Here is a 25572-nt window from a genome sequence, read left to right on the forward strand (position 1 = left end):
TCTTCTAGAAGCATGATATCGGAATCTTGCCAGGGAGATTACGTTAGGTAACAAAACAGCTTGGCACAGGTCTTGAAATTGATGCGCATGGTGACAGAATGTTTCAAAGTTTTGAGGAAGGGGAGGGGGGTAGTTTACTGGAATGGATACCAGGGACAGAGGGTCAAAAGAATGGATTAGGGGAGTTGTTTGTGTCTAGCATTGAAGGAAACTTACACTGAAAGTTACATCGACAGTACATACCTGAAATTGACACACACTGAAAGACAATTTCTTGTATGGAAGCATCTTGACAAGACTCTGCTATTCTATCATTGTTTGAAACAATTTGTCATTTTTAAAAAAAACAGATGGATCAATTCACTTCAATTTTACATCAAGAACATCGAACTGAAATCCCCATCATACAAACTAAACACAGAAACTTCATGAAATATAATGTGCAAAAGTATGACACAGAAATAAATTTAGCCAAAACTACTCTTTCTTTAAGGGGGGGTCGTCCTATCTGAGGCTGCATGTAAGGCACCCATAAATGGGTCTGTTGCTAAGGACAATATGTATTCCATAAGCCCTTGTGCAATATCAAAATGGCAGCTGTACTGACTGCTTCACATCAACGAAGGTACACACCTAAAAGTTTATTTGTCAAGTCTTGCAGTGACGTGGAAAGCTACTAAACTGGTGAACTGTGAACATGCATCGAATGTTGAATTTGGTTAACATCTGCTGGATACTCATCATCAATGTTTGGGAAGAGGCAATGTTTATCAACAAAGGTCATGCAGCCACAGATGTCACGACCCCGTCCTTGTAAGTGAATGTGCATAATTAAATTACATAGGACTTACACGTCAAAATAATAGTCAAGAGATCTTGGGGCTGTCATCATCAACAAACAACATTACGTTCACACATACTGCACGACTAAAACAGCATCTTTTGAGTATTCATTTAGTTTAAAGGGACAAAGTCGCCCATAGTTCATGAATTTTGTTTGATACGAGATACTACTGATATTGTTTTACCTGTTGAAGGATACTGAATGAATGGGTGATCATGCATATATTCAACCCGAGTTTTAGACAAATTAAATGAAACCATCGCGAGAATGAATTAATGGTCATGACCATTAATTCATTTTTGTGATGGTTTCATGTATTGTATCCAAAACTGGGGTCGAATATATGCATGGTCACCCATTCATTATCTTTCAACATGTCAAACAATATCAGCAGTATCTCGTATCAAACAAAATTCATGAAAAATGGCCAACTTTGTCCCTTTAAATGTAGTAAACAAAACAGAAAATTAAACCAAAATAATTTTTGGTATGGTTACAATCACAAACAAGAGACAACACTCCTCTAAATACACATTTACAACTGACAAGTTCGAAAATTGATTTTAATAAGTACACAACAGATAAATTTCGACAACCATTAAAAATGTCTTTCTTGGAGTCGCTGTGTTAATGGTCTTTGGAGATGTGAGACTTTTGAAAAACAGACATCTGATCATCAAAAATGAAAACAAAAATAGGACAAAACAACTTCCCTACAGTCATTTCTTAATTCATACTTGAAAGAGAGCTCCTGTATTCCTCAACAATTATATATCAAACTTTGGAAGTTTTGTAACTCTTGGCACGATGTCCACAATGATTAACGTCCGACTGGAAATAACACCTTTAAAATCGAAATCTTCAGATATAATACAATCACCATTTGTGCTACTCAGACTGTCAGTCCCAGATACTTTGAAAAAATCCACAATGACAAGTGTAAATCAGCAACAGTCCCGACTCTGCAGACTACGTAATGTCAACCCTTGTGCACTCAAATGCTGTCCTGGGGGACTTTTCATCGATTAACAAACTGCAACCATTATCTTCACCATGATTAAGTTCAAGAAGCCCCCTCACTTGAGCAGATACGAACAAATCTCGCTCCTGCTCTGAAATAAGTCTTGGGCTCTTCAGAGACAAATTGGAGAAACACAAAGTGAAAACGAGTATCTCAGCCACAAAGAACTATAATCCATTTCTTGTAACAATAGACACACACTAGAGAGTACCTGATTTAATATATAGTACTGTTAGTTTTTGTAAACATTGTTTTTTTTAATTTTATCTTTGATGCACTCTTGGAATTGTAAGTACAAACGGTCTTTTTAATCAGAATAAATTTGGAAAAAAAATTTAAACCACTGTCACTCAGAAAGATACTATGAAAGAACACACTTCTACCACCAAAAGTGCCTTAGCCCTTCAGGAAACCCAAAAACATATCAACCGGTGTGTCACACTGATTATTATAACAAACTGAAATTACTGCTTGAACATAGTATTTTTATTGACCCGCACAGATATAGTAACTTGGTTTTTTTTGTAAAACGGATTCTTCTGGTCGAACATGACAGATTTGACAGGAAATCAATATTTGTATTTTTCAATATTCTGAGTAAGTCGCTATTAAAGGAAGGAGTTTAATTAATCACGTTTTAAAAATTTTAGTAAATATTACCCTGTCAGTACAAAATATTCAAAAATAGTTTTTTTACAAAATGTCATACATTTTATAATTCAGGGGCCACCTACCTCCTGAATGTTGTTATGATGCGACGTGTTAGTCATTCTTAGACCCAAACTGTTATTTACAACTTACATGAACATGACCTTGTCTGCTAACCCTTTCACTTTTTTTGTGATTTATAAAAAAAATGCTTGCAAAATGATGGCAAACGCGTTGTTTATGAAGATGCATGAAAATTTCTTGCAAGAGAAACGTAATATATATATATATCCAGTGGATGTCAGCTATTAAACAAACCAAGTTCAAAATTGCTGTGACGTGTATGTACTTTATGTTTTCACGAATCAGCATTACATGGGTTTAATTCAGTTCCTTGTATAAGTATGACCCTTTCACCCCCACTGTCCAATGTTCTGGTCTAAAGTAACCTAAACAGACTGAGACTCAAAGAAATGATGGTGGTGAAGGGGTGAACAGTGATGTTAGAGCACCAGTAACTGTAAATTTTGTAATTTCTTTTCATTGTTTTAGTTTCTTTCTGTACTGTAGATCAATACAGCACGGTGAATTACCAGGTATTTGACACTGCCAGCACAAACTACATATTGTTGACGTGCAAATTCACATCTGGTTGGACATTCAACAGTCAATGATCACAATACAATTCACAGATATAAGCAGACTAGGAAATAAATGGCTGCCAACCTGTTAAGCCAGGGCAGAACATTTTTGGCCAGACAGGTAAATTTTTGATATTTACCTTCCAAACGGACAAGTAAAAATAACTACATTCTTTGGTTTGCCGAGATCGGAGGCAAGTTATACAAGGTAAACGGTACGCCCGATATAATCCATTAGGGTAGCGTACATTTTGCTTGCACAGGCAATTTTTCTGAGTTACTCCCCAGATGTCTGGTGAGCATTTCCCAAAATTTCCTACGCTGATATGCTGTCCGTTTTGGAAGGCCAATTACCAAGGCATTTTCTATTTTCAAAACAAACTGAAGTTGATATAATACAGAACAACAATACTGACAAAATTGTAACAAATTACAGTTACTGGAACTTTAACACGAAGACTTCTTTGTGCTCTTCTCAATTGAAGAGTTTTTTTTACAAGTCACAAATAAATTTTGGCAATATTTGTCTTTTGTATTTTTCTACACTATGGAAGACATAGTTCCAGAAACTTTCAAGCAAAATTTTATATGTAAACTTCACCTTAGCCTAAATTGACTATATAATGTTAGCAAACAATTCAGTTTATTTACAGTATTCAAGGTTGATTATTTAGAAGTTAAAAGCTGTAAGAAGGATTGTTACTGTTCGGCTGAGGAAATGTCATGGTTTTGGCTGATTTAATTTTGATCTGTGTCCTTGTAAATGTGGCTCGAAAAATTCAACATGATATGTTCAGATTAAGTATTCAATTCTTATATATCTTTATGTACACTGTGTAATTGAAGTATGTGTGTATGTGTGTGTGTTTGTGTGAATATGTGTGTATGTGTATGTGTTTGTGTGAATGTGTGTATGTGCATCTGCCTATATTGGCATGGATATTCACTTGTATTGCAGACCAACTGGGTCTAATTCAGCCTAACTATCTCTTTACTTCCATTCAAACTGACACAACCTTGATTTGACCTTGGAAGTGACCTTGATTTGACCTTGGCAGTCATATCACAAGGATCACAGAGCAATCCTTCGGTTAATTGAAGAAGCATTCCAAATCATATGAATGAATCAAACATTGTTGACTTATTTGCTATTTTTCCTGACCATCTGCTGGTAGCAGAGTTTTTTAATCACAAGCATGGAAGTTTAATCTGTGATCATTGAACCGATCCCACTAATAATTGAGAACCATAATCATTTTCTGTGACCTGACAATACGGAATATTGGCAAAGTTCAGGAAAGCTGTGGCATACTGCTTTTACCGCAAGACGCAAAGCTGCAGAAATAGTGAAAGTATCAAAATAAAATAAAGGATAACGTATGAGCTATGAAGGATGACATAAACAGACAGTTGTTTCTTCTTGGCATATGTCAGAAAAGAATCTTCACGTTCCATTCAAATTAAATTCCACAGCATAGCCTTTTCAAAATCAAGTGTAAATCTTTCCGTCACACTACATATGATTGGATGATTGTGACGTCTGGTTCGCACGTTGAGAAGAGTTCATCTCTTAGAGGAACTTCTTCTTCTTGACTTTCTTTTCGTCCTGCATCAGTACATATCTGTAGGACTTCTTGAACACTTGAGGGGGCATCATGTAAACATCGCTGAGTGGAGGTAGGCGGACAGCCAGTCAGCTTTGGGAGGTCTGGTCACTGCGCACCACTTGTGACTTTGTCGGGTACGGCGGCGGTCGGGTAGTCAGAGAAACGACCGTTGGGCACTGATAGTCCTTGATGATGACCCTGGCGGCTGTGCCTGGAGGTGGTGATAAGATCTGGAGGAGTGAGTCTGTGGCAACGGTGCAGGACGGCGGTTTTGCGGGCCTGTCAGCTGATGGTTCTTTGATTTTGCCAGTCTCCTCTTTAGCCTTGGCAATGAGGACAATGATGAGCTGAAACAAAGCAAATGGTGTTGTATGTAAATAATAGGTTTTGATCAAGCTTTTGTATTCGAATTAAAATTTATCAACACTTATAAAATTTGTACCAAACCTGGAAAATTGAGTTACCTGCCTATACATTTGGTTATTTCTCATGAATTCCTACAGTATGCAATGGCTTATTATTTTCACATACAAGTGTGAAGGGTTAAACTTTATTAGCTTGAATAGCATTTGGAAACCTGTGTGTGTTTCAAATGTTGAATTATTGGTGGTTTTATTTTGAGGCATCAGCATTACCTTGATTTGATGCCAACTCCAGGTTCTGGCGTGTCCATCTTCCCTTCCAAACTCCGGTCTCTGTGACCGGCACTGTGGATACGGGGATCTTTGACCATCAGGAAGCTAGAGACAGGTGTCCACTGAATGGAACAGAAGTAAACATTTGAAAAAAAAAACGTTTGAATAAAATAAATTAATGCTGGAAAATTGAAACAATGCTATCACACACAAAATAGCCTTCGGGTAGGAAAACATGCTGTAAATATCATCAGCAAAATTAGCGTCAAAATATTTAAAATGCAAAAATTCTTGTCAAACTTGTAACAATTTAACACATCAACTCTTCAAAGAACTGTGAACAAATTTATATGTGAATTGCTTCTTGTGTTGCTTATGGGTAAAATTGAGCTAAAGTTTAACATTTTGGATAAATATGTTTATATACCACAAAATTTACTTTCTATGTATGTAGATTAGTGATCTACTCCATGTTGACAGCAGTTTTTGGAACAGCTCTTGAAAGAAATGAGATCAACGTAGCATTGCACCTTTCTGGCCAACATCTTTGTTTTGAAAGTAAACTTAATCATAATATGAAATCATTTTATCTTGAAAAAGTTGCCCAAAGAAACCAAAGGGTCCTACAGTGTTGGGAAGAATTTGAATGTTCTAGTAAAATACCCAGTGTAATCTAATGCCTGCTGCTTATGTCTCAAACTATCTGTGTCTAGACTCTACCTTTTATACATGTATTCTGGCTGGAAACACGACTGACAGGTGCTATACTAGTTGCTTGGTAACTGATCAGAAACCAGATTTTCAAGATCTTCTATACAATAATTGCTTTACCCTCAATTCTTTGATTTTTTTTCATCGAACAAGCACTTTTATCATCAACAATCAAAGTCAAAAATCTTAAACTCTTGCCGTTGAACAGTTCTGACTCTATTTCTTGGTTGAAGGGAGCCTTCTCCGGTGGCTAGCAGAGTAACGGAATACAGGGAATACAGGCCACTGTTTCTAGGAACAAGCTGCACTTGGTACTGGGAAGAGCTTGGAGTGGGGTCTGACAATGGCGATGTTCCCCTATCACCGATAGTGATACTTGTAATTTCTTGATAACTATCTAAATCTCGATTAGAGACACTCTGACTCTCTCGGTTGTAGCTAACGACGATATCTCTAGAATCTTCCGCACTTGGCCTTCTCCACTGTGGGTTCATTGACCGGCTATTACTACGGAAGGCGGGCCTTCTGCAACGGCTAGCTAACCTCACTGGTTTCGGTAGCAGACTCAGTGCCTGGTGACTTTTGGGTGCCGATACATTTTTCTGCTTACTCGGCGGCAGTGGTCGTGGAAACTGTAAACTGCTTCTGATCAGCCTGTCTAAATTAGCCATGCGATTTTGTCTGATGCTCTCTGCCCTGCGGTCACTAACTTCAGCTTTAGCAAGCTTCTGTTCTGTTTTGATAGCACCAAAAGTCAAGTAATATTCCTTACTACAAATAGCCAAAGCTGTCGCAGCAATTGGCTCCCTAGCTACGCTGCCTACGAACTTTGATGGTGACCTTGAATGAACCTCTGACCTCACTGAATGTATAGATGGCAATGGTCCTTGTTTTAGTCTACTGTTCTCATCAATGGGGCTGCTACTAATGGACGAGTCTCGACTTCTACGACTACACACACTACAGCAAGTGTTAGTGGAGTATTTGATGGATTCAGGACCTACCACATGGCCTGTTTCACTGCCTGGACCGTAGTGTATACCTTCTCTGCAGTATTCCTCCAACAGTGCTATGCCTGTATGATCAAAACAGAAACAGAAACATTTAAAGGGAAGGGTTGTCGGAAATACATATGTGCGACTTTCTTGTTTACAAACAATGTATTTCATGCACGATATCTAGATGCATGAAGTCAACATAGCTGCAACATTTAAATTTTGAGATATTCATTGTTAACAAATATGTTTTAACTTTCATCAATCGCAAAGGTACCCTAGATATAGTATCTACATTGGTCATAGGCATCCCTGGCAAACGACTGCCTCCCTTTAAAGCAAGATCTTTATGCACAAATTACTTTGGATCATGTAACACAAAGCTATCTATAGTTGTTTTTGGCTGATTCAGTATTTATGTCAACCTGTCAATCTTATTCTGTCAATAATAAAAAGATAAGAAGATTTTTTATGTTTTTTATTATACACAACACAAGCTTGCTCTTTCATTCTCTGTGACATCTGCAGAGGTCACCACTCACCTCGTGCTGGCTGCCTGTGGTACTTCTTAATCCACTCGTCCACCAGGATGTTGTAGTAGCGTGGCTGCTCAAAGAATCGTAAATACTGGTGCGTTGTGTGATTCGGGAATGCTCGTATGAAGAACCCTCGACGACTGTACTCGTCTTCCGTCTCTGCCAGCATTCTGATGTCATCAGGAGTCAAGGAGTCTAGAATTGTCATGCGACATTGCTGAAATAAAAACATGTATGGAAGAATGGATTAGCCAATATGGATGTGGTCAATTTTGAGTGGAAGTGAATGTAAACATATCTCACTATTTTTAAAATATCAATTTTTCTGATTAATCTAATCATTTTAATTATTTTCAGGAACCTTTCATGGTTTCCTCTTAGACTAGTACTTTCTGTAAGTAAATGCACTTCTCAATTTGGTTATTATCTCAGCAAAGTAAAGTTTTCTGTCAATACATCAAACAGCAAAAATTGGATCCACGTCATACTGAAACTCAACAATGAGACAATTGCAGATCAGTTTATAAAGGTTTGATCTGGTACAACACTTACATCATCAAGGTGTTTCTGGATGTAGAAGGCGTGTTTGGCACGCTCATCTTTGCTGATTGGTACATTCCACAGTTGTTTATCAGTGAACACGTTGCCATATTCATGACTGTAAAATGCAAATGTACAAAACATTTCCAATTTCATATAATGAACTTCACAAGAAATAATGTCCAAACTTTGATTGTGTACTTCACAACAAAATGCATTTGACATGCTCAGTGTGGTTTCAATCCATGAAAGCTGTTGATCATACAATAGTACCAGTGTGTTTATGCAAACTCGCACAAATCTGCTGCTGTCCAAAAGGTCACACAGTGCTAAAATATACCAAATTAAAATGTTGTAATTAGCCAAAGAAAACTTTAACAAAGATTGTCTTTATAACATTGTGTTCAATATTCAGAGGTGGAAGAAGAAATGCCGACAGTTTAGAAATTTCTACTGTAAAATCATTTAGTCCCCTCTACTCACAGAACCAAAGCATTGATTTTCGTTTACATTCCACAGAAAAAGTGTGACCCCAAATATTCTGTCATGATAACCATGCCTTTTTACCGTAAAGGGATATGCGGTATGCAAATTTTATATGGCTGGACAACTTTTTGAAATCATGTTCAGGCACCAAGTGATGCTGTAAATTTCTCATGGTATACTGTACCTGACAGAGGCACTGTTTGGTGGCAAGTTAGGGTAAACATCTTTCTTGTCAGGCAGTTGAAAGCCAGCTAAATTCAACAAGTCTTTCATCATCTGGCCTTTGATGTTGACATCAAGAGATGAATTTGAGTGTAAACTGTGAAGTAATGAAAAATAATGATTACGCTGGTATACAAAGTTCTATACAAGGAATCTCCCTTTCATGAAGAATCTGGATATTGAAGAATGTGTGAAGCAAATACAACTACATATGGGGAAGTTTTACTCAGTGAAAAATGAAATGAGATTCTTTCAAAATTGTATAGTTAGAATCTTCCACTCAAGTGACTTTAAAAGAGACAAAAACTAAATTTTTTATAATATTCTGATTATTTATGATTTGGAAATGAGATAATTTTTCCTGCTCTCTACAGTGTTCTGAAATAAAAGGTGTTTGCTTTGCATAAAAGATGCCTTGTATACTATATGCTGTTAATGTTGAAATATAAATTGCTTTATTGATGAGTCAAATACTGGGCATTTTGATGAGACTTAGTGCAGAGGTGGAAAGTGATGGGAGAAACCAATGGGGAGTAGGTGGGGCAGGGATAAGAAAAGACCTCTCCTTACCTTGGTGAAATGTTCACTTCTATGATCCAAGGTTTGAGGTTCTCATCCAACATGACATCAAAGCCAAAGAGTTCATGGCAACAGTAACGTCTTCTGACATTTGATTTGACTAAACTATTGACAGCAGCTTCAGAACTGAAAAAAAGGCCCATAAACATAAAAAGTTAAACACCTAACTGAGTTTGACTTATACCTGAATTCCACAGCTTACAATTAACTTAGCATACCTTACTGATCAGAGTATAACCCCCTAAGTTTGGCAACACAAAACTGTGATTATACTACGGGATGGGCTTATACTTGAGCAACCCATGTTATCTGCCATACAAGCTTAATTTATGCTAATTTATGCATGATTATTGAACACCACTTGAACTTGCGATTACTTTCAAAAATCCACTGACATCCAAAGAAATTTTAAAGGACAAAAAATGTACTGACAAGATTTGATAATCTCATGAACTAGCATGCCATGATCACATTGATACTGATAGACAACTACAGCCAAAAGACAGCAAAACTATGTGTTGATTTCCAAGCTCAATTGACGCAGTATTTTATATCGCTGTTTCAAATCAAACAGATTACACAATCCCTGGATGCAGACGTGACAATTTGGTGGAATTTCTACTTGGATCATATCTTGAATAAAAGTAAACTTTGAACAAAGATATCATGTATTTTTTTTTAATTTTCTTATAGTTTCTCTGATCTGAAAAGTACTTTTCCTATGTGTACCACCCCATTATACTCTCCTTACCATTCCACATTTGAGATAACTTTAGTAAGGGCTTTACACAGATGTACAGCATATTCAAAAATCCTCTGAAAGTGGTGGAGGGGCCTATACCTTTACTTTATTGTTCAACACAAACTCAAGGAGTGTGGTACTCATGCAGGGGATTGTACTCGCAGAAGTACAGTAGTATGACAATCACTAAATATTCTAAACAGCGCCCTCAGTGGCTGATATACCCAAACTATTGTACAGAATGCACATATCAGTAGACACCTAGAATTATTGAAAACTTTCTCAGACATCAAAAATGACAAGTATTTTGGTTGAATTTGCAAGGTGTCTGCATTGTTGCTTTTCAGCAGTGAAAATACAGTTGGTCACAAAACTGCACTGCAGCACTGTGAGGGCAGCAGCTTTATGTACTACCACTCACAGACTACCATTTGCATTCAGATGCATTGTCACCTTCCATATTTTTCCCTGGGATAAGGTCACATATTAACCTTTTAACAATTCCAGAAAAGATGAAAAAAATGGGTTTTTTTTTCAATTTCTTTTTTACATCAAAGAGTTGAATGTAATATTGATTTACACTCACCAGATAATGGTCTTGACCACAATATCTTTAATGCTGTCCCACACTTTAGTCGAATCAATGCCGTTCTTTCGCATGTAACCCCATAACGCTTTCAGTGACCTGAAAGGGAGATAGATGGCTCGTAAGAAACACAATCATTAAAAAACATAAAGTAAAACAAAGTTGTTCCTCTCATAAATGTTATATCTGGGAAATTGTCGATTATAATGTATGAAGGATGTCTCTCAATTATGGTATCCAACCGTCCTTCCAGTGTCCTTGTTGTACTTGAGTCATTAAATTTATGCAAAAGAACAGCTGTTGTGAGATATGTAGGGGGTATATCGAAAGTTGGGTTCACTACAGGTCATATCCTGTTCAAACAAAGAAATATTCATTTGTCAAAATTGCCATTCTGCCACTTTGACTCTATTTTTTTAATGCTCCATGGTAACTTGATGTCAATTTGAAGTTTTTGCCGCCGATGTCTTGGCATTGAGGTTTAATTGACTTGCCCTTCACTTAAATGGACAGTGTAGAGACGTGACTTCAAAATTATATACTTATTAACCAGTTCTGATCAAAATGCGGCAATTTTCTGAGGTAGAAATGGCTTCACACAGGAAGTGAACTTTGTCGATCAAAATTACAAACCAAAATTTAGAAAATAAAGGGAAATGGGAGATGAGTTGGAAGGGAGTTAGAAGGTGTGGAAGGTTTAATTTCAGAACTCTTAATTTGTCAATTTTGAGTCAGACGTTCTACAAAACTGATATCTCTCCAGAAATGCTGTTCAAGACCATGTCCATTATAGTTCACTGGGAGATTTTTCTGTCCATGGAAACTACATTGCAAAGGTTAACAAGGTGCCTACCATTTGTGGCCCTGGCAGATGTTTTCATCGTCGTTCGGAGTAAACTCTGAATTCTTCTTGTTAATACTGTAGTTTGTGAGATGCATGAACTTGTTACTTAGACTCTTCATGGAAGAGGAATATCTGAAACACAGAATACCATGGAAGAACAGATGAGTGCAAGTACATCAAAACCAATCTTTACACACTTCTGATTCAAATTTTACTAAAGAAAGAGAGCATTATGTCAGCAGTGTAGCAAATGTTTCCATTGTGAATCTGTACAAGCAGTAAAAATTTACAGTCACTAACAGTCATTGTCTGACATTTTAAGACCTCCTTGTTGTAGTACTGTCACTTTTAGAATCACCGCAATGAACGAATGCATCCATGGTTTGCTTTATTGCCTGTATGTCACAGAATTACAACTGTATTTGAGAATGCACACTTTGTACAACTGTATGTCCTTTTTGTCCCTATTCACTGTTGACATCTCTATCCTTTCCTCTTCCTTTCTATCATCTGTCTCTTTATCTATTGGGCATCTTTCTAATTTAACATTTAATTGTCACATTAACACCTTTGTTAGACTATTCACAGCATGTCTATGTTTCTAGCTCAGTATTCCACTGTGATCACATCAACAGGAAAACTCAACCGTACCCACTTAAAAGTAGCTGAATAACTTACTTCATGGTAGCAAATCGCACAAGACCATCCTCAAATACATAGATTCGCAGTGGATCGTAGGACGTCACATAGACATAGATCCGCAAGTCGAACTTGCTACCATTGATCAGAAACGGTTTGGATAAATACCGCTGGACCAGGACAGGTCTCCGCCTCGGAATCTGACTCCACTTATGGATCACTTTGATTCCTATGCCACGGCAGATGCAGGCTGTGGATGAAATCAGATTCAGATTCATATTCGGGTACATTTAAGGAGATATGGGGGGAGGGGGGGGACACAGGGCTATAGAAGCTGTCGGCTGTGGAGAAACACATAGTGGGAATTTGCCATGCCAGAGTTATAAACAAACGCATGACTGTAGCTTGACTAACTGAGCTCACTTCATACATGTTCCTCTAAAGCAAAGTCTGAAAAAGCAACCTGTCCCCGGACTGATTTGATTAAACTGGACATAGAATTTCAGAGTTTACGCGAAATCATGTCTTTTCTCCTAGATGTTGAATTCAGTACAAACTAAAAAATTTACACAAGGATAGAGACGGCATTATTGGCACCCTACCAATAAATGACATCTGAACTTTTAAAGCTTTTTCTCAAATCAAATATTTTATAAGAGTTTCCTGGCTTTTTGTCAAGATTGTATACTTTTCAAAGATGATGAAGCAATATTATCAAAAGAGCAAAGCAAAACGTTTATCTTAATTGGGTGAAACATGAAACACTTCAAACGACTGTGATTTGACATACTGGCTTCAAAATCCATTTCTGTTTAGGACCACCATCCTCCCAGGCCCTTTTCAACAATTTGGTATCGTAAGGTAGTACAAACGTCTGCGGGAAAAATCCAAAGTCCTTCTTGCCAAAATGTAACTGCATCTTGGACAGGTTGCGCCACAGACGGTCTTTCCTACCAATTTGAAAGGAGCCAGGAAAGTGGTTGACCTGGAAGAAATAATATAGCTGGTTAAGACAGATGTTGTGGTATAATCAATTTCAAAACTTGGCCCTTTCCAGAATATTTCATCTCTTGACAAGAATCCACTCTTAACCTTTTCATCTTCAAATTCTTGAGTAATGGTGTCTGACAAAGTTGGACAACTGCAGACAGAGACTGGAGTTATATCACTGGTAAGTGTTTCATCTCATTTGAAGTTATTACATCTCTTACATGTAGCTTCATTTAGATGCAATAGCACTGTGATAATTGTATCTCAACTGACCTGGACATCTTTAGATGTCCATTAGTGTTCGTCTGAACTCTCTATCAAAGTGCCTTCTGTACCAGCCTGACTGTTCTGAACTCATTAATCTGCTAATGTCTGTCTGTCAGACTCTATCTCTCTGGACCATACACACACAAACTCTCTTTTGCATGCAGAAATCAATTAAACATGAATTTATTATTTCTGTCGTGGTTCAACCTATTCATTAATTGGGTAAAAAATTGAAGCAGCTTAACCCTTTCACTGCCATGGTTTGGTCCAAACCCATTGTTATCAATGGTGATTGTGGACCTGTTCACAGGGAATTGGAAATGAACAGTTTAAAAGTATGACTTTGGCAAGAGTGTGCTTGGCTAACTGTACAAGAACTCACCTTTTGATATTCCCTGATAGCTTTGAATCCCTGAGCTTTCATGTGTTTACCCCAGTAACCCAGCCAGTCATGTGACTCTGCAAGGAATAATAACACATATATTCAAAGATGGAAAGTCTACACCGCATTCAATGACTCCTTGAGCATGAGCTCTGCATTACTGAGTATTCATAGTGATTTGTGTTGCAGACATGAAGGTGAAAAAAGTGGACTCAAGATTGGTGGGTGTTTATGTGTTCCTACTCCACTCCATGCAGGAAAAAAAAGTTTATCCATTACAAAAACGCCACAGCAAATGGGTCAGAGACAAAAAAATCGTGAATTAAGATTATCTCTTTAAATGTACTCCTTGGCATACGGTACAAAAAACAGAGTTTATGTCATCTGAGAAATGAAAATGAAGTGCTGGATTTGTGGATTCTAAAACATTGCTGTAGGAACACTCATTTTTTTGATGGACCATCGGGTGTCTGTGCAGGTTAGAAAAATCATGAATCAGGTCTTTTTTTGTCATTTTAATCCTTTCAGCACCATAGTATGGTATGATCCTCTTTGTTTTCAGTATCAAAGTTGGATCACTACACATCAAAATGGGGGTGAGAGGATTACAGACCATGCCGTGTAAGCACTCTTTGTTCATTACCATCATCATTGGTGTTATTGTTTGTGTGGTCAAGATCATCAGCTGCTAGACAACAAGAAAGAAAGAGAGAGAAAAAAAAAAACACCACTAAATCCTTGTACTGTTGGCTCTAAAACTATGCTAGTCATCTGCTGATTACCACATACCATTTGCACATGTGGGCTAATGATCTATCTACATATGTGCTTGGTTGATAAATTGCAGGGTCTGCAAAGATTGCTGAGAGCTTATGAAATGAAGCACAAAATAGCCACAAGATTATGCTTTGTAAAGAATACACAACATATTGACACCAGGTGGTAGCAATACGGAAGGAAATCCAGAGTTGTGAGTACAAATAGCACAGCGCCCTCTACATGTCATTGTCATGCCTCTATTACCCAATCCACAGGCCCCACCACACTACTGTGTATTAGTACTGCAGTTGTACCAAAATCAGATGTGTAGACTGTTTGAAGGTATTGCAATTGCCCTAACCCCTTTTTTAGGAGAACGTATGTAAACTGTACCGATACTAGGCCACCACCTTCTGTTGTTACAACATTTAGAAATAATGGAACCTTGTGACTGATTGGTTTAATTTATGGACAGTAACTGAGTAGTTTTGGTTTAAAATTCTGAGCTTTCCGGAATCTCATTCCATGATTAGATTTTCTGTCATGAGACTTTCATTTCACTTCACTGGTTTCAATGGATGGGCAGCATTGAGCTCTTTACAGGGTGAGAGACAGTAAGCTTTTCAAGTGAACACTCAAGTTTACAGCTTACTTTTGGAAGCCCTGAATCCAGACCTGGCGATGCAGTTTTTCACAACATGCGGAGTGATGGGACTCATTCTCCATTTTAACAACTTCCTCAATTCCCATGGCAACTGAGCCACTGTGAAATAAAAATAAAAATATCGTTTGATTAATAAAGTTTGCCAAGTATGTGTATATACATGCATATCAATTGTAAACAAGGAAAAACTATATTTCATATGCCTAGTCTTGTCTGAGAATCCTTAAGGAGAATATGTGTTTGTTTATTTACCTTTTTCATATTGTGTTATGAAGTTGATGGTGGGGGCTATATTGCTGAACAGACTCGGTGTCAAGGCAGGCTGAACTTCGTCACCATCCACAACCATTGGTTTGTATAGCCTCATCGACGCCCGTTTTCCAACTGACGTCCGATCAATCTCATTGGCAATGGAGTCTAGTCTCTCAGCCGAGTATGGGGTGTCACGTTTCAGAGGAGAGAAAGGATGGGTTGACGACTGCCTAGACAGACTGCTTGATATCGAGTAGCCATCAGATTCGTCGTCTGCAGGAGGTCAAAGGTCAAAGGTATCATATTGTGGAATAGAGGAGTCTTGACGCTTTTCAGCTGCTGCTTTATTTGCAGGTAACAATGTCTTTATGTTGAGACATCATACAACATTATGCTCATGTTGTAAGGTGATACTGTGCACTGAATCGGAAAAGCCATTTGAGTTTCACTCATGTAAGATTGTAGACGACAGGTAATCCATTCTCAATGCAAATTACCTGTTGCCATTTTCTCTTCAAATGCATAGGATTTTGATATTTGGTCAGCAATTTTCAAATATCCAATTCTGAGACAGATTCCATGGTAGAAAACAGATTAGAGTGCCCTCGAAAATTGACATTTCTAAACTTTGAGTCCAGTAGGAAGGTATTCAAACTTCCGTTAATGAGCAAATTCAGACTGACACATATACATGCAAACTTGTCTTGGGTCGGAGAGTACACTCTTGAATCAGTGGTGCATCACTGAAAGACAGACTGAGTAGAATCATACTTTTTTTGCAGTTTGCTGATACAAAATCTCTGGGCAGTTTCCATGACATTTGAGCATATAATTGATACCCACCATCGTCAGCCAGATCATCCTCCAGTCCATCTATCCCATCATCCTCTTCACCAAAGTCCAACGAGGCACCATCACCAGGTGTTCGTTCACTGATGATGTATACAAAAATATTATTGATCAGTGTGTAATCAACACTGCATATCTACATGTATACATCTTTTGCATCGTTGCAAAGCATCAACATATTTCCAAATGCAGTTATGCAGTGTTAATCTTCACTACATTGAGCATATTCTATCAAGGAAACAACATACCAGAGAAACGGACTGAAATAGACTATTTACATGTATATCAAAATGTAATTATCTACATGTTATGCTTTTAGGGAAAAAAGCCATCTGGTAGCCATATTGGATCATATTACAAAACCAGCCAGTGCAGCGTGCACACATGTACATGTAGGTACACCATAGTGTATTATCCTTGTATCGTGTTCAAAAGAAATTGGCCTGAGCCTGTCTGAGATATCTCCTGGATGCAAGGATGCATGAACACACACACAGCACCCTATCCACAGTTCCCAAGACTTTATCCAAGGGGACTTACGAAGACACATATTACAGTTTTTAGATTAAGTGTACAGACATTTGTTCCTTGTTAATTTGTATGCTTGAGTGAGTGAGGGACAGTTGCTTGATCAAAGACGCACCCTGAGTAAATATTTGTCTGAATGGATTATAAATTTGAAAATCATATTGGTTCAAAGAATTTCCTGATGCAAATTTACATGAAATGCTATAGTGATGCAAAGTACTATATCTCTCTGTGTCAATGAATGTCACATCATTTATAAGTTGCTTTGCAATAACCATTCATGTTTAACATTCTTGTAGCTTGTAACGCATAACTCTAAGTCTACAATTCGGTTTTCTGTTCACATTGTGATACACTTCACTACCTCCTCATGAATACAGGTAGAGATGTTACACATTACTCATAAGGAACTGACGTAATGAAATACCTACCTCCCAAAGTCATCCTCGCTACCTTCTTCATTTTCATCAATATCACTCCACTCCTCTGCCTCGATTGGTCGCTCCCGAACAGTCCGGACCACTTTGGAGGAGCCGTCGCCCCGTTGCCTGACTCCGTGTTCCGATTTCAGTGTAAATGATTCCCTGGAAGGGTTCCTGTTATGCCACCGCTGGAATTTTTATTTGGCATGGATGATGTCACCTGCTTGGCAGACTTTTTTCCACTGGATTGTCTGGATGTGTTCTGAGTGTGGTCTGTGGATTTGCTGGTTCTGGCATCACTAGAGGGTGGTGACATTGGCTTTGGTTTCATGAAAGAATTCACGTTCTGTACGGTTCTGTTATTGGCAGTTATGTTCCCAGTAGAGTGAGAGGAACGGACGGTACTGGGCTGTGGCGTGTAAACATCCTGAGCGCTGATTGGCCTCGAGTACGGATTCACAGGTTTTGGCGTTGCAAAGCCCGCCGAATAGGAGCCAGTCCCCGGAGAGTTTGGCCCACTGCTACGATTGCTGTCCATAGAATTTACAATCAGCGGCTTTGGGCTGATTGAAGCATTAGTACTGGAACTATTATATTTCAGCACAGGGCGGCTAGTTTGCTGCCTCAGAGGTAACTGTTTCTGATTATTATTATTTGACATAAGGAGATTTTCCAAGCCCCTCTGCAGACTGGCTCGCAACTGTTCATAATCACTGGCTGAAGCCATGGTGTGATCCACTTGGCCCTTTTTCCCTCTAACTTTGAATAAAACCAGTAAATTGATGAAAGCACTGGTGCTTATATACAGTCATGGTGACAAAGCACGCTGTCATTTTGACACAGTCTGATTTGACGGTTCTCATCCTGTATCCATGGTTACCTGTAAACAATGAAAAGAGCAGGCCATGATTAGATATCAAGAACACCGACATTAATGGTCTATTTTGTCTGCATTAACAAATGCACAAAAAGTTCAGTCAAGTCCGCTTTCTAAACTTCCTATAGTATCTTTGAACGCCTTTATTGTTAAATTACATATCATAAACACCGAGAAAACATGTAAATCCAAGACCTTTCATTTACAAATCAACTTGGATGATAGTGGACATTAAAATAAATCAATTTCTCCCTCTTTGAAAACAAACACAGTGTCTCATTCCCCTACCAAATACAAGCAATCATAAACCTCCTTTGTACAGAACACAATTCAACAAAGAAAAATCCCCAAGAAAGGAAGTTCAATGAAAGGGCATGAAAACTTCAAAGCAAAACCCATTGATAATACGGAAGAAAATTAAAAACAATGATAGGCACATTAAAGTACGACTTGAGAATAATATTCTCATCTCGTTGTTGTTATTAACACTGAGAGAATGGTTTTGACCTCTTTACATGTAAGTGTCTTTACATTGTATTTTACTTTGGTTTTTCCCAATTGTCTAGTGGGACCTCATAAGAGGTACAAGTATTGTAACTGAGGGGGGGTTTACTGGTGGGTGAAATCACAGTCCCTGTGCATTATAATGGCGTTTCAGGCAGACACAGCAATGCTCAGTACAATGTGATAACTGTACGGAACGACAATAAAGCATTGTTATTTTAGTGGAGAGAGATCCTGATGGCAATCAATACCAGTTTGTATGGTTCTCGTCATGACCCCAATGCCTCTTTTGTGTGAGATTTTGTGAAACGGGACAGTTTAGGAGACATGAAGTAAATAAGCCAAATGGAACTTCAGAAATCTTCAAAAGTCGACACAAACAGCTTTACTGTATGTCTGTAGAAGCACAGTTACTCTACTGCAGGGTAGAGTAACTGCGGTAGAAGTCAGAGCTTAGAGATTTTTTGCCAAAAATGTTATCTAGCACTGCCTCTTCTTTATTGAAAAGTGAAGAATCAGTCTGTTTTGCTGATCAGTGGACACACAGTTGGGAACATATATTTGCAAATGTACAATTTTTAGAAGAGACCTTACATGTACATATGTCATCTGTCTACAATATAATCAATACCAAGTGGTTGATAGATTAGTCTTATGATAGACATATAATAATACATTTACACATTTGTATGCGTGTGTGTATGTGAATATGTATATGTGTATGTGTATATTTGTACAGTACATGATATCAAAAAACATACCAGCACGAACAGATAAAAACTATTAACTGACTTATTACAAGGGGAATATGTTCTGTTTGTTGCATATCAGCTAACCAAAGATATCATTTGATTTTGTAAAGTACTTTGGTGTCATTGTTCCTTTAATGCAACAATGTACCCTCACCTAAATACATGTCAGGTTCTTTTCAGATGGCAGCCATATAATGTTGAACGCCAGAAGATTGTACTGCAAAAGATGTGGCCCAAGGGCTTTTCATTACAATGCTACACAAACTGGGGACTACCGGACTAACAATAGAATATGCGGCATTGCCATGGGAGGAATTTCATGTGAGCCTTGCATGCATGGTTTCTTGTATATTTTTCTATTTCTGAGAACAGTAAATTAACACATGTGTACCATTTTTTGTCGCTATGTAAAGCAACAATTGTCTCAATAATGATATAAAAAACCTTCAGTAAAGTCGATGTGTCTTTTCAAATAAAGAGTCCATGTACTGTAGGCTAGATCATATCTGCTACATTTTTCTGTTTTCCACAACATCCACACATCATTTAGAAATCACAAAACGTTTCCGAAGGAGCATTTTTCATGAAAACGCTTTAGAAGCATTCACTCAGAATTTACCAGTACTGCATAACCCTCAGTGCAGTTCAACTATAGAAACAGGTCCCCAGGGACAGGTTCACTCAATCTTTCACAGACTGTTGCTAAGCAACAGTAATTTACAGCACCTACATGTGAGTCTGGCTTGCTATAAAAAACATGACAACTTGTGTTTGTTCCCTTGTAACATTAAAAGTAACCTGTGTGTTGGGGAGAGCACAATTCAGAATTTTACTACTGCTACTCAGACATTACAACAAAATATAGGATAATCCGGCTGATTCCTCATGAAGTCACTATTCTATCACTGATGCATAAAAATATTGTCTGAAATTTCCGACATTGACTTTTTAGAAATTTGTTTACATGTACAAGTTTACCACCAATGTTGTAATGAAAAGCATAAAACTGACATATAAGTCAAGGGATTAGATAAGTAAAGCAGGAAATAACATGTTGCAAAACAGAATTTGTTAAATTTACATTGTATAACATCCAATACTGTGTATGCCGTATTTAGTGGAAAACCTATAATTACATGTAGTGATCAGCACAGCAGAATTGCCTTTTTCATCAAAACACTCTCTTTGATCTTCTAAGCTTCATCATGGTAAATTCATGTCAACATGTAGAACTCAAAGTTACATCTACAACATTTTGACCTACCAGTACGACCACTGTGCAGCTGGTATACAACGGCATTTGAGGACACAATGAGTCAGTACTTACGACGTTTTAATCCCTAATATTTCACCATCAAACCCACTGATCTGACAGTACAAGCTTCTCCAGACACATCTGACTGTAGAGTCCTGGCCTTACTTGTCAGCGTACCGATCATCACCAGAAGAGCAGAAACACAAACCCACACATAAAAAAATCCTCTAAATTAAATGCCGACAAAGATGCTCGCATCAGTGGGTCGTAATCTTCTCGGATCCGGAATGTTGGGGTGATTACATTTGTATGAAGGCGATGCCATGGTAACTATTGTCGGAATGACAGAAGATGAATGTCATAGTGATAATTACCTATTGTACCACACACAGTTGGGTCTGATATACATAGGAGATCTGTAAATTTGCAAACTGAACCGTCATTTGATTGCATCTACAAAATTAATATGGTCAACTCGTTCTTTTTTTCTAGCTTACTACAACAGATGATATCTTTTCCTGAAATTAAATTCAATGTTGTGAGCACAGGGGTTGTGCGGGATTATACATGTTACACCAGTGTAAAATTCTGAGCACTTCAACAATGATCATATGCTTCAGGTGAACCACATCAACCAGACTGTCAACACACACACAATAATGCCAAACAACTGCTTGATCCGATGATATAAAATCTACAAATTCTCACAAAAAACTCAAAACCTTAAAAGTCAAGTCCTTACCGTGTACGGGACACAGAAATGTGCAAACATGGTCCGTTTCACACAGAAAGACAATTACGCATGTTAAGAATGCAATTATCGCTGCTGCAAGGTACACCTATTGCCGACAATATCGTCTGTAATTGGAAGAAAATTTGTGTACGTTTCCACAACCGGCACCTAGCAACTCACATATGTATTGATTATCTGACGTGCAGAGTTCAACTAGGTCCTTCTAACCATTGGTATAGAATGTACAAAATGCGATGCTATATATTTTTTTTATCGATAAAGTGGGCAAGACACACATAAAAGTGACCTTGACTATTGAACGTGACTGGCAGTTTTATTGGGTTGTTGGATACGAGAGTTATTTAGCATTGCCTTGAAACAAATCCATGTCCTACATGTCTAAATATTTACTGCCCAATGTCTCAAACTGCCATTTAAATTAACACACGTACAATCCTCAATGAGAAAATGTAAATTTATATCCTCCATTTCCTTTGAACTGGGTATGAAAATCAATTTGAGTTATCTACTGGTAAAGTGTTTCCAATCGAAAAGACAAATTTGTTCAAGAAGAACTTGGAGAGGGAATAAAAAGGTACACTCGGTTGGCAGTGGTATGCTTTTCTACAGTGTGAGCAAACATCTCTCCCACAAACCAACCACAGTATGACATCTACAATTATGAAGAAATTTATTCCAGTGTATTCTTATTCTTTAACCTGTTCACCCCCAATTCCCTGTGAACAGGTCCACACTCTCCATTGATAACAATGGGATTGGGCCAAACCATGGTGGTGAATGGGTTAAATTCTAGCTGGGAAGAAGGGTGAGTGCCATATTTTGCTAACCATGATTTCAAAAATACAGAACATTAAAACTAATCTTCAAAGTCCTTATTTGCACTTCACAATAATAGTACTAGAAGTACAATGTGTAAATATTTGCAACAACCAAGGGACAGTGAAAACACAGTAAAATTCTAGTCTGAGAATTCAAATGCTATTCTCAAAAACCTTAAATTTCTGTGACATTTAACATTTATTGATCTGAAGACTGACTAAAGCTTGCTTTGGGCTACAATACTCGTCTGAGAATTCAAACTAAACCAGTAATTTTTTGTGAAAGCCATACGTGTCAATAACTCTGAAAAATACAAATATTTGACCATCGTTCCCCGTTAATAGTCTTTAGAAGTTGCTTTGGTATTCAGAACACTTACAGGCTGTGGTGGAATTTACTCAATATTGATTTATTCAGCAACATCCATTTATTTGGCACATTCCTGCGTTGTTATCAAGGCAATGGCTATCGACTGAGATGACTGACACACACTCAGAGGTAGATGTAGAGACTCCTCTGGTGGAAATTTTGAACTTTAACCAAACTGAAGTTTGTACTTGCCAAATGAGCAGATAACTCAAAAACACTGTCAAAAACATGAACCTTTGCTACATGTTGGGTAGTTCAATATGCACTGCAAGTGTATTATAATATTTATGCAAAATAATTCAGTGCAGAATTAAACATGGTACCAAATTATATCTGGTAATGTTAAATACATTACAGTAAGAGTGTAAAAAGTGTAGTCGTGATGGTATATCATAAACTAGAAATCCTGAACACTGTTGCAGATATACAAATTACGAAGTCTGAACTTCCATGTACTTTCATTTGTACATGAAATAACATTTGGTGTTTGGGAAAACCACAGTTGCCAAAAGCATTGCTGGCGATTTCAGGTTTGTACTAAATATAGCTCCTTGCGCGTGAAATTGGTCAAAATTTGGACAAATTTTGTTGTTGCATACACGGCTGTTGTTGCAGCTTGTAGTCTTAGCCATAAATTCATACAAATTAGTGTGTCTTTTAGTAGTTAATATGACACTAGCAGGTTTCATTTTTGTTGTTTATGTGGAGAATGTAGACATATTCATTTATTTATGCATATTAATAAGAGAAAAAAATGATCATTGCGATCAGTCCTATTTGAAAGTTATCGAATCTTATCTATACTAAAAGTGATAAGATGAAGAAGCAAGACAATGCTGAACAGGCTGTGATAGCTGGCCACAGACTTTGAAGGGGGGTGAGGGGTGGGGGTTTCACCATCTACATGTACATGTATGTGCTAGCCTATGCTGGCTATTTTGTCATCACTTTTAACATGTACATTATCTCCTTTGAATGTGTTGCTCACTGAGAGTGAAATTTTTGCACTGCTGCTGAAGATGTTAAAGTTTCCACAATTGGGATTGTGAGCTTGCTGATGAACGAAAACAGAAAAAAGTGGGGGAAGAGGGGTCAAGGAGTGGACGTGGAGCGGTGTTTAATAACAGGGCTTGATGAGTCCAAAGACAGGTACCCATGCAAATGCATGTACCTTTAACATCATAGGGGCTGAATTCTCATCCACTTGGGCAGAAATGTCATGGACACAGGGGCTGGTTTCATTGTTATAAATGACAATACAAAGACAGAGGTCACAGGGTTATCCTTGATTGAAAAATGCCTTGGCTGCAAAGTATGTTTGGCCAAGTCCTTGCTCCTATTCAGCAATAACAATTCACATTGTTAACTTAGAACTTTGGAGCCACACACCAAAGTGGTCAAAAAACTCTTTCACGAAGCAAATGTATTGAAAATATATTGTGTACATTATTCACAAAGAAAGAATTTGCCTTTAAGTTAACATATATTATTTGTCATCTTGAATCCAAAGGTGATGTTTTCATATCAGATGAATATCCCATGTTAATTTAGGTTTGATTAGCGACTGTATATCAAGTGACACATGTATGATGTATGTTATCAATCAGATGTTGATATATCTGTTCTCCAAAGTTGAAAATAACATTGAAATTTTGAGTTAGTAGAAATTGAATTCTCTTAAAAGTAACATAATCTAATTGCTGTTGGTTTTCCTTTATATTCTCTTCAGTTATTTTCTCAAAAATAACCAACGAAAAATACTATTTTTTTCCAAATGGAATGTGACAGGTACACCATTTTGACAGTACTTTTTGACTGTAGTAGTAAATCAAAGTAAGTAACCGTCATTTTGTGATAAAATGGTCCACATCAGTCAGTGAGTCACTATATATGGAAACTGCATGGATTGATATCACACCTTGTACATGTAACAAGTAATATGACAGAACCCCATGGCGAGAGAGTGCAAGCGCGCCGTACCAGCGGTATTTGCACAAGTGTTTGCGGGGGATCCGGCGGTCGTGCTTTCACGAGCGCAGCGAGTGAAAGGACAGCCGGATTCAACGCAAACACGAGTGCAAATACCCCAGATACGGCAAGCTTGCTCGCTCGCCATGGGGTTCTGTTATTATTACATATGTTTCCTCCTGTTTATTTTATGGAGAAAACAAAAGAACTAAAAACACAAGCGAACACATTTTAAATAGTTTACGCGACACACATTGAAAGACAAGGATCACGCGCTGTTCTATTCATTTGCATGCAGGTATGGAATAATGTTTTTGGTATTTGCACTGCAGTGCAAATACCGGTAGTACGCGCGCGCTTTGATGCAAGTAAACTGTGGTACATATGTAATAATGAATAATATTTGTCACATCAATCCAGGAAGTCACAGCAAAAATGAGAAATACTAGAGGGTACTGACATAAGTGTCTGTTAGACAAAACCCTTGAACCTAGGGGAATATTGATAGATTTCAAAACAGCCACAAAACATAGATCTTATCCTAAATTATGGATTAAAGCGCAATATGAACATCTATATGAAAACATTCCACCATACGCCCCTCCTGTGATTTTGATTATGGTACAAATTTACCCAGGGATATTGCATTATTAAAGTTGACAGCTCTTTAATTATACAAGCAGTGAATTAAATCCCAATCTATGCTTTATCATATCTGATATAATCTCAAGTACAGTACACAACTGGTGAACACCACCTCTCCCAAGCACAACAGGTATTGTGGGGCACAAGGTTAAAGGTCAACTTTACTGTATATGGCAAATAGCTTCCATGGCAAAGGGACTACAATAGGAAACATACTGTAGACATTATTACAGTTGTACG

At 37.7% G+C, this 25572-nt stretch overlaps 1 protein-coding gene and 1 long non-coding RNA gene across 2 annotated transcripts; both read right to left on the bottom strand.

The window, feature by feature from the left end:
• Window positions 1-1141: 1141 nt before the first annotated feature.
• Window positions 1142-18116, bottom strand: LOC139140549 (tubulin monoglutamylase TTLL4-like). Its single transcript, XM_070709886.1, has 16 exons — window positions 17623-18116; window positions 17399-17584; window positions 16434-16522; window positions 15591-15863; window positions 13916-13992; window positions 13063-13261; window positions 12316-12526; window positions 11647-11769; window positions 10794-10892; window positions 9457-9591; window positions 8849-8983; window positions 8191-8296; window positions 7645-7855; window positions 7112-7182; window positions 5397-5518; window positions 1142-5108 (listed from the first exon to the last, which is right to left on the bottom strand). Exons 1-16 carry the CDS (start codon window positions 18114-18116, stop codon window positions 4916-4918), a joined length of 2724 nt encoding a protein of 907 aa, XP_070565987.1. The 3' UTR covers window positions 1142-4915.
• Window positions 18117-18198: 82 nt separating this feature from the next.
• On the bottom strand, window positions 18199-22148 carry LOC139140030 (uncharacterized). The gene is made up of 3 exons (XR_011553931.1): window positions 21520-22148; window positions 20850-21107; window positions 18199-18269 (listed from the first exon to the last, which is right to left on the bottom strand). It is a non-coding gene; the product is annotated as an uncharacterized lncRNA (long non-coding RNA).
• Window positions 22149-25572: the final 3424 nt, after the last annotated feature.

This window comes from Ptychodera flava, chromosome 9 (assembly GCF_041260155.1).
Source record: "Ptychodera flava strain L36383 chromosome 9, AS_Pfla_20210202, whole genome shotgun sequence".
Lineage (NCBI taxonomy): Eukaryota > Metazoa > Hemichordata > Enteropneusta > Ptychoderidae > Ptychodera > Ptychodera flava.

Coding starts and splice junctions, on each gene's coding strand:
- LOC139140549 (XM_070709886.1), bottom strand. CDS start 18,116: ATGGCTTCAGCCAGTGATTATGAACAGTTGCGAGCCAGTCTGCAGAGG. Junction 7,856..8,190: donor TCCAGAAACACCTTGATGAT/GTAAGTGTTGTA, acceptor TTTTTATTTCAG/CAATGTCGCATGACAATTCT. Junction 5,109..5,396: donor GGAGTTGGCATCAAATCAAG/GTAATGCTGATG, acceptor GCTTTGTTTCAG/CTCATCATTGTCCTCATTGC.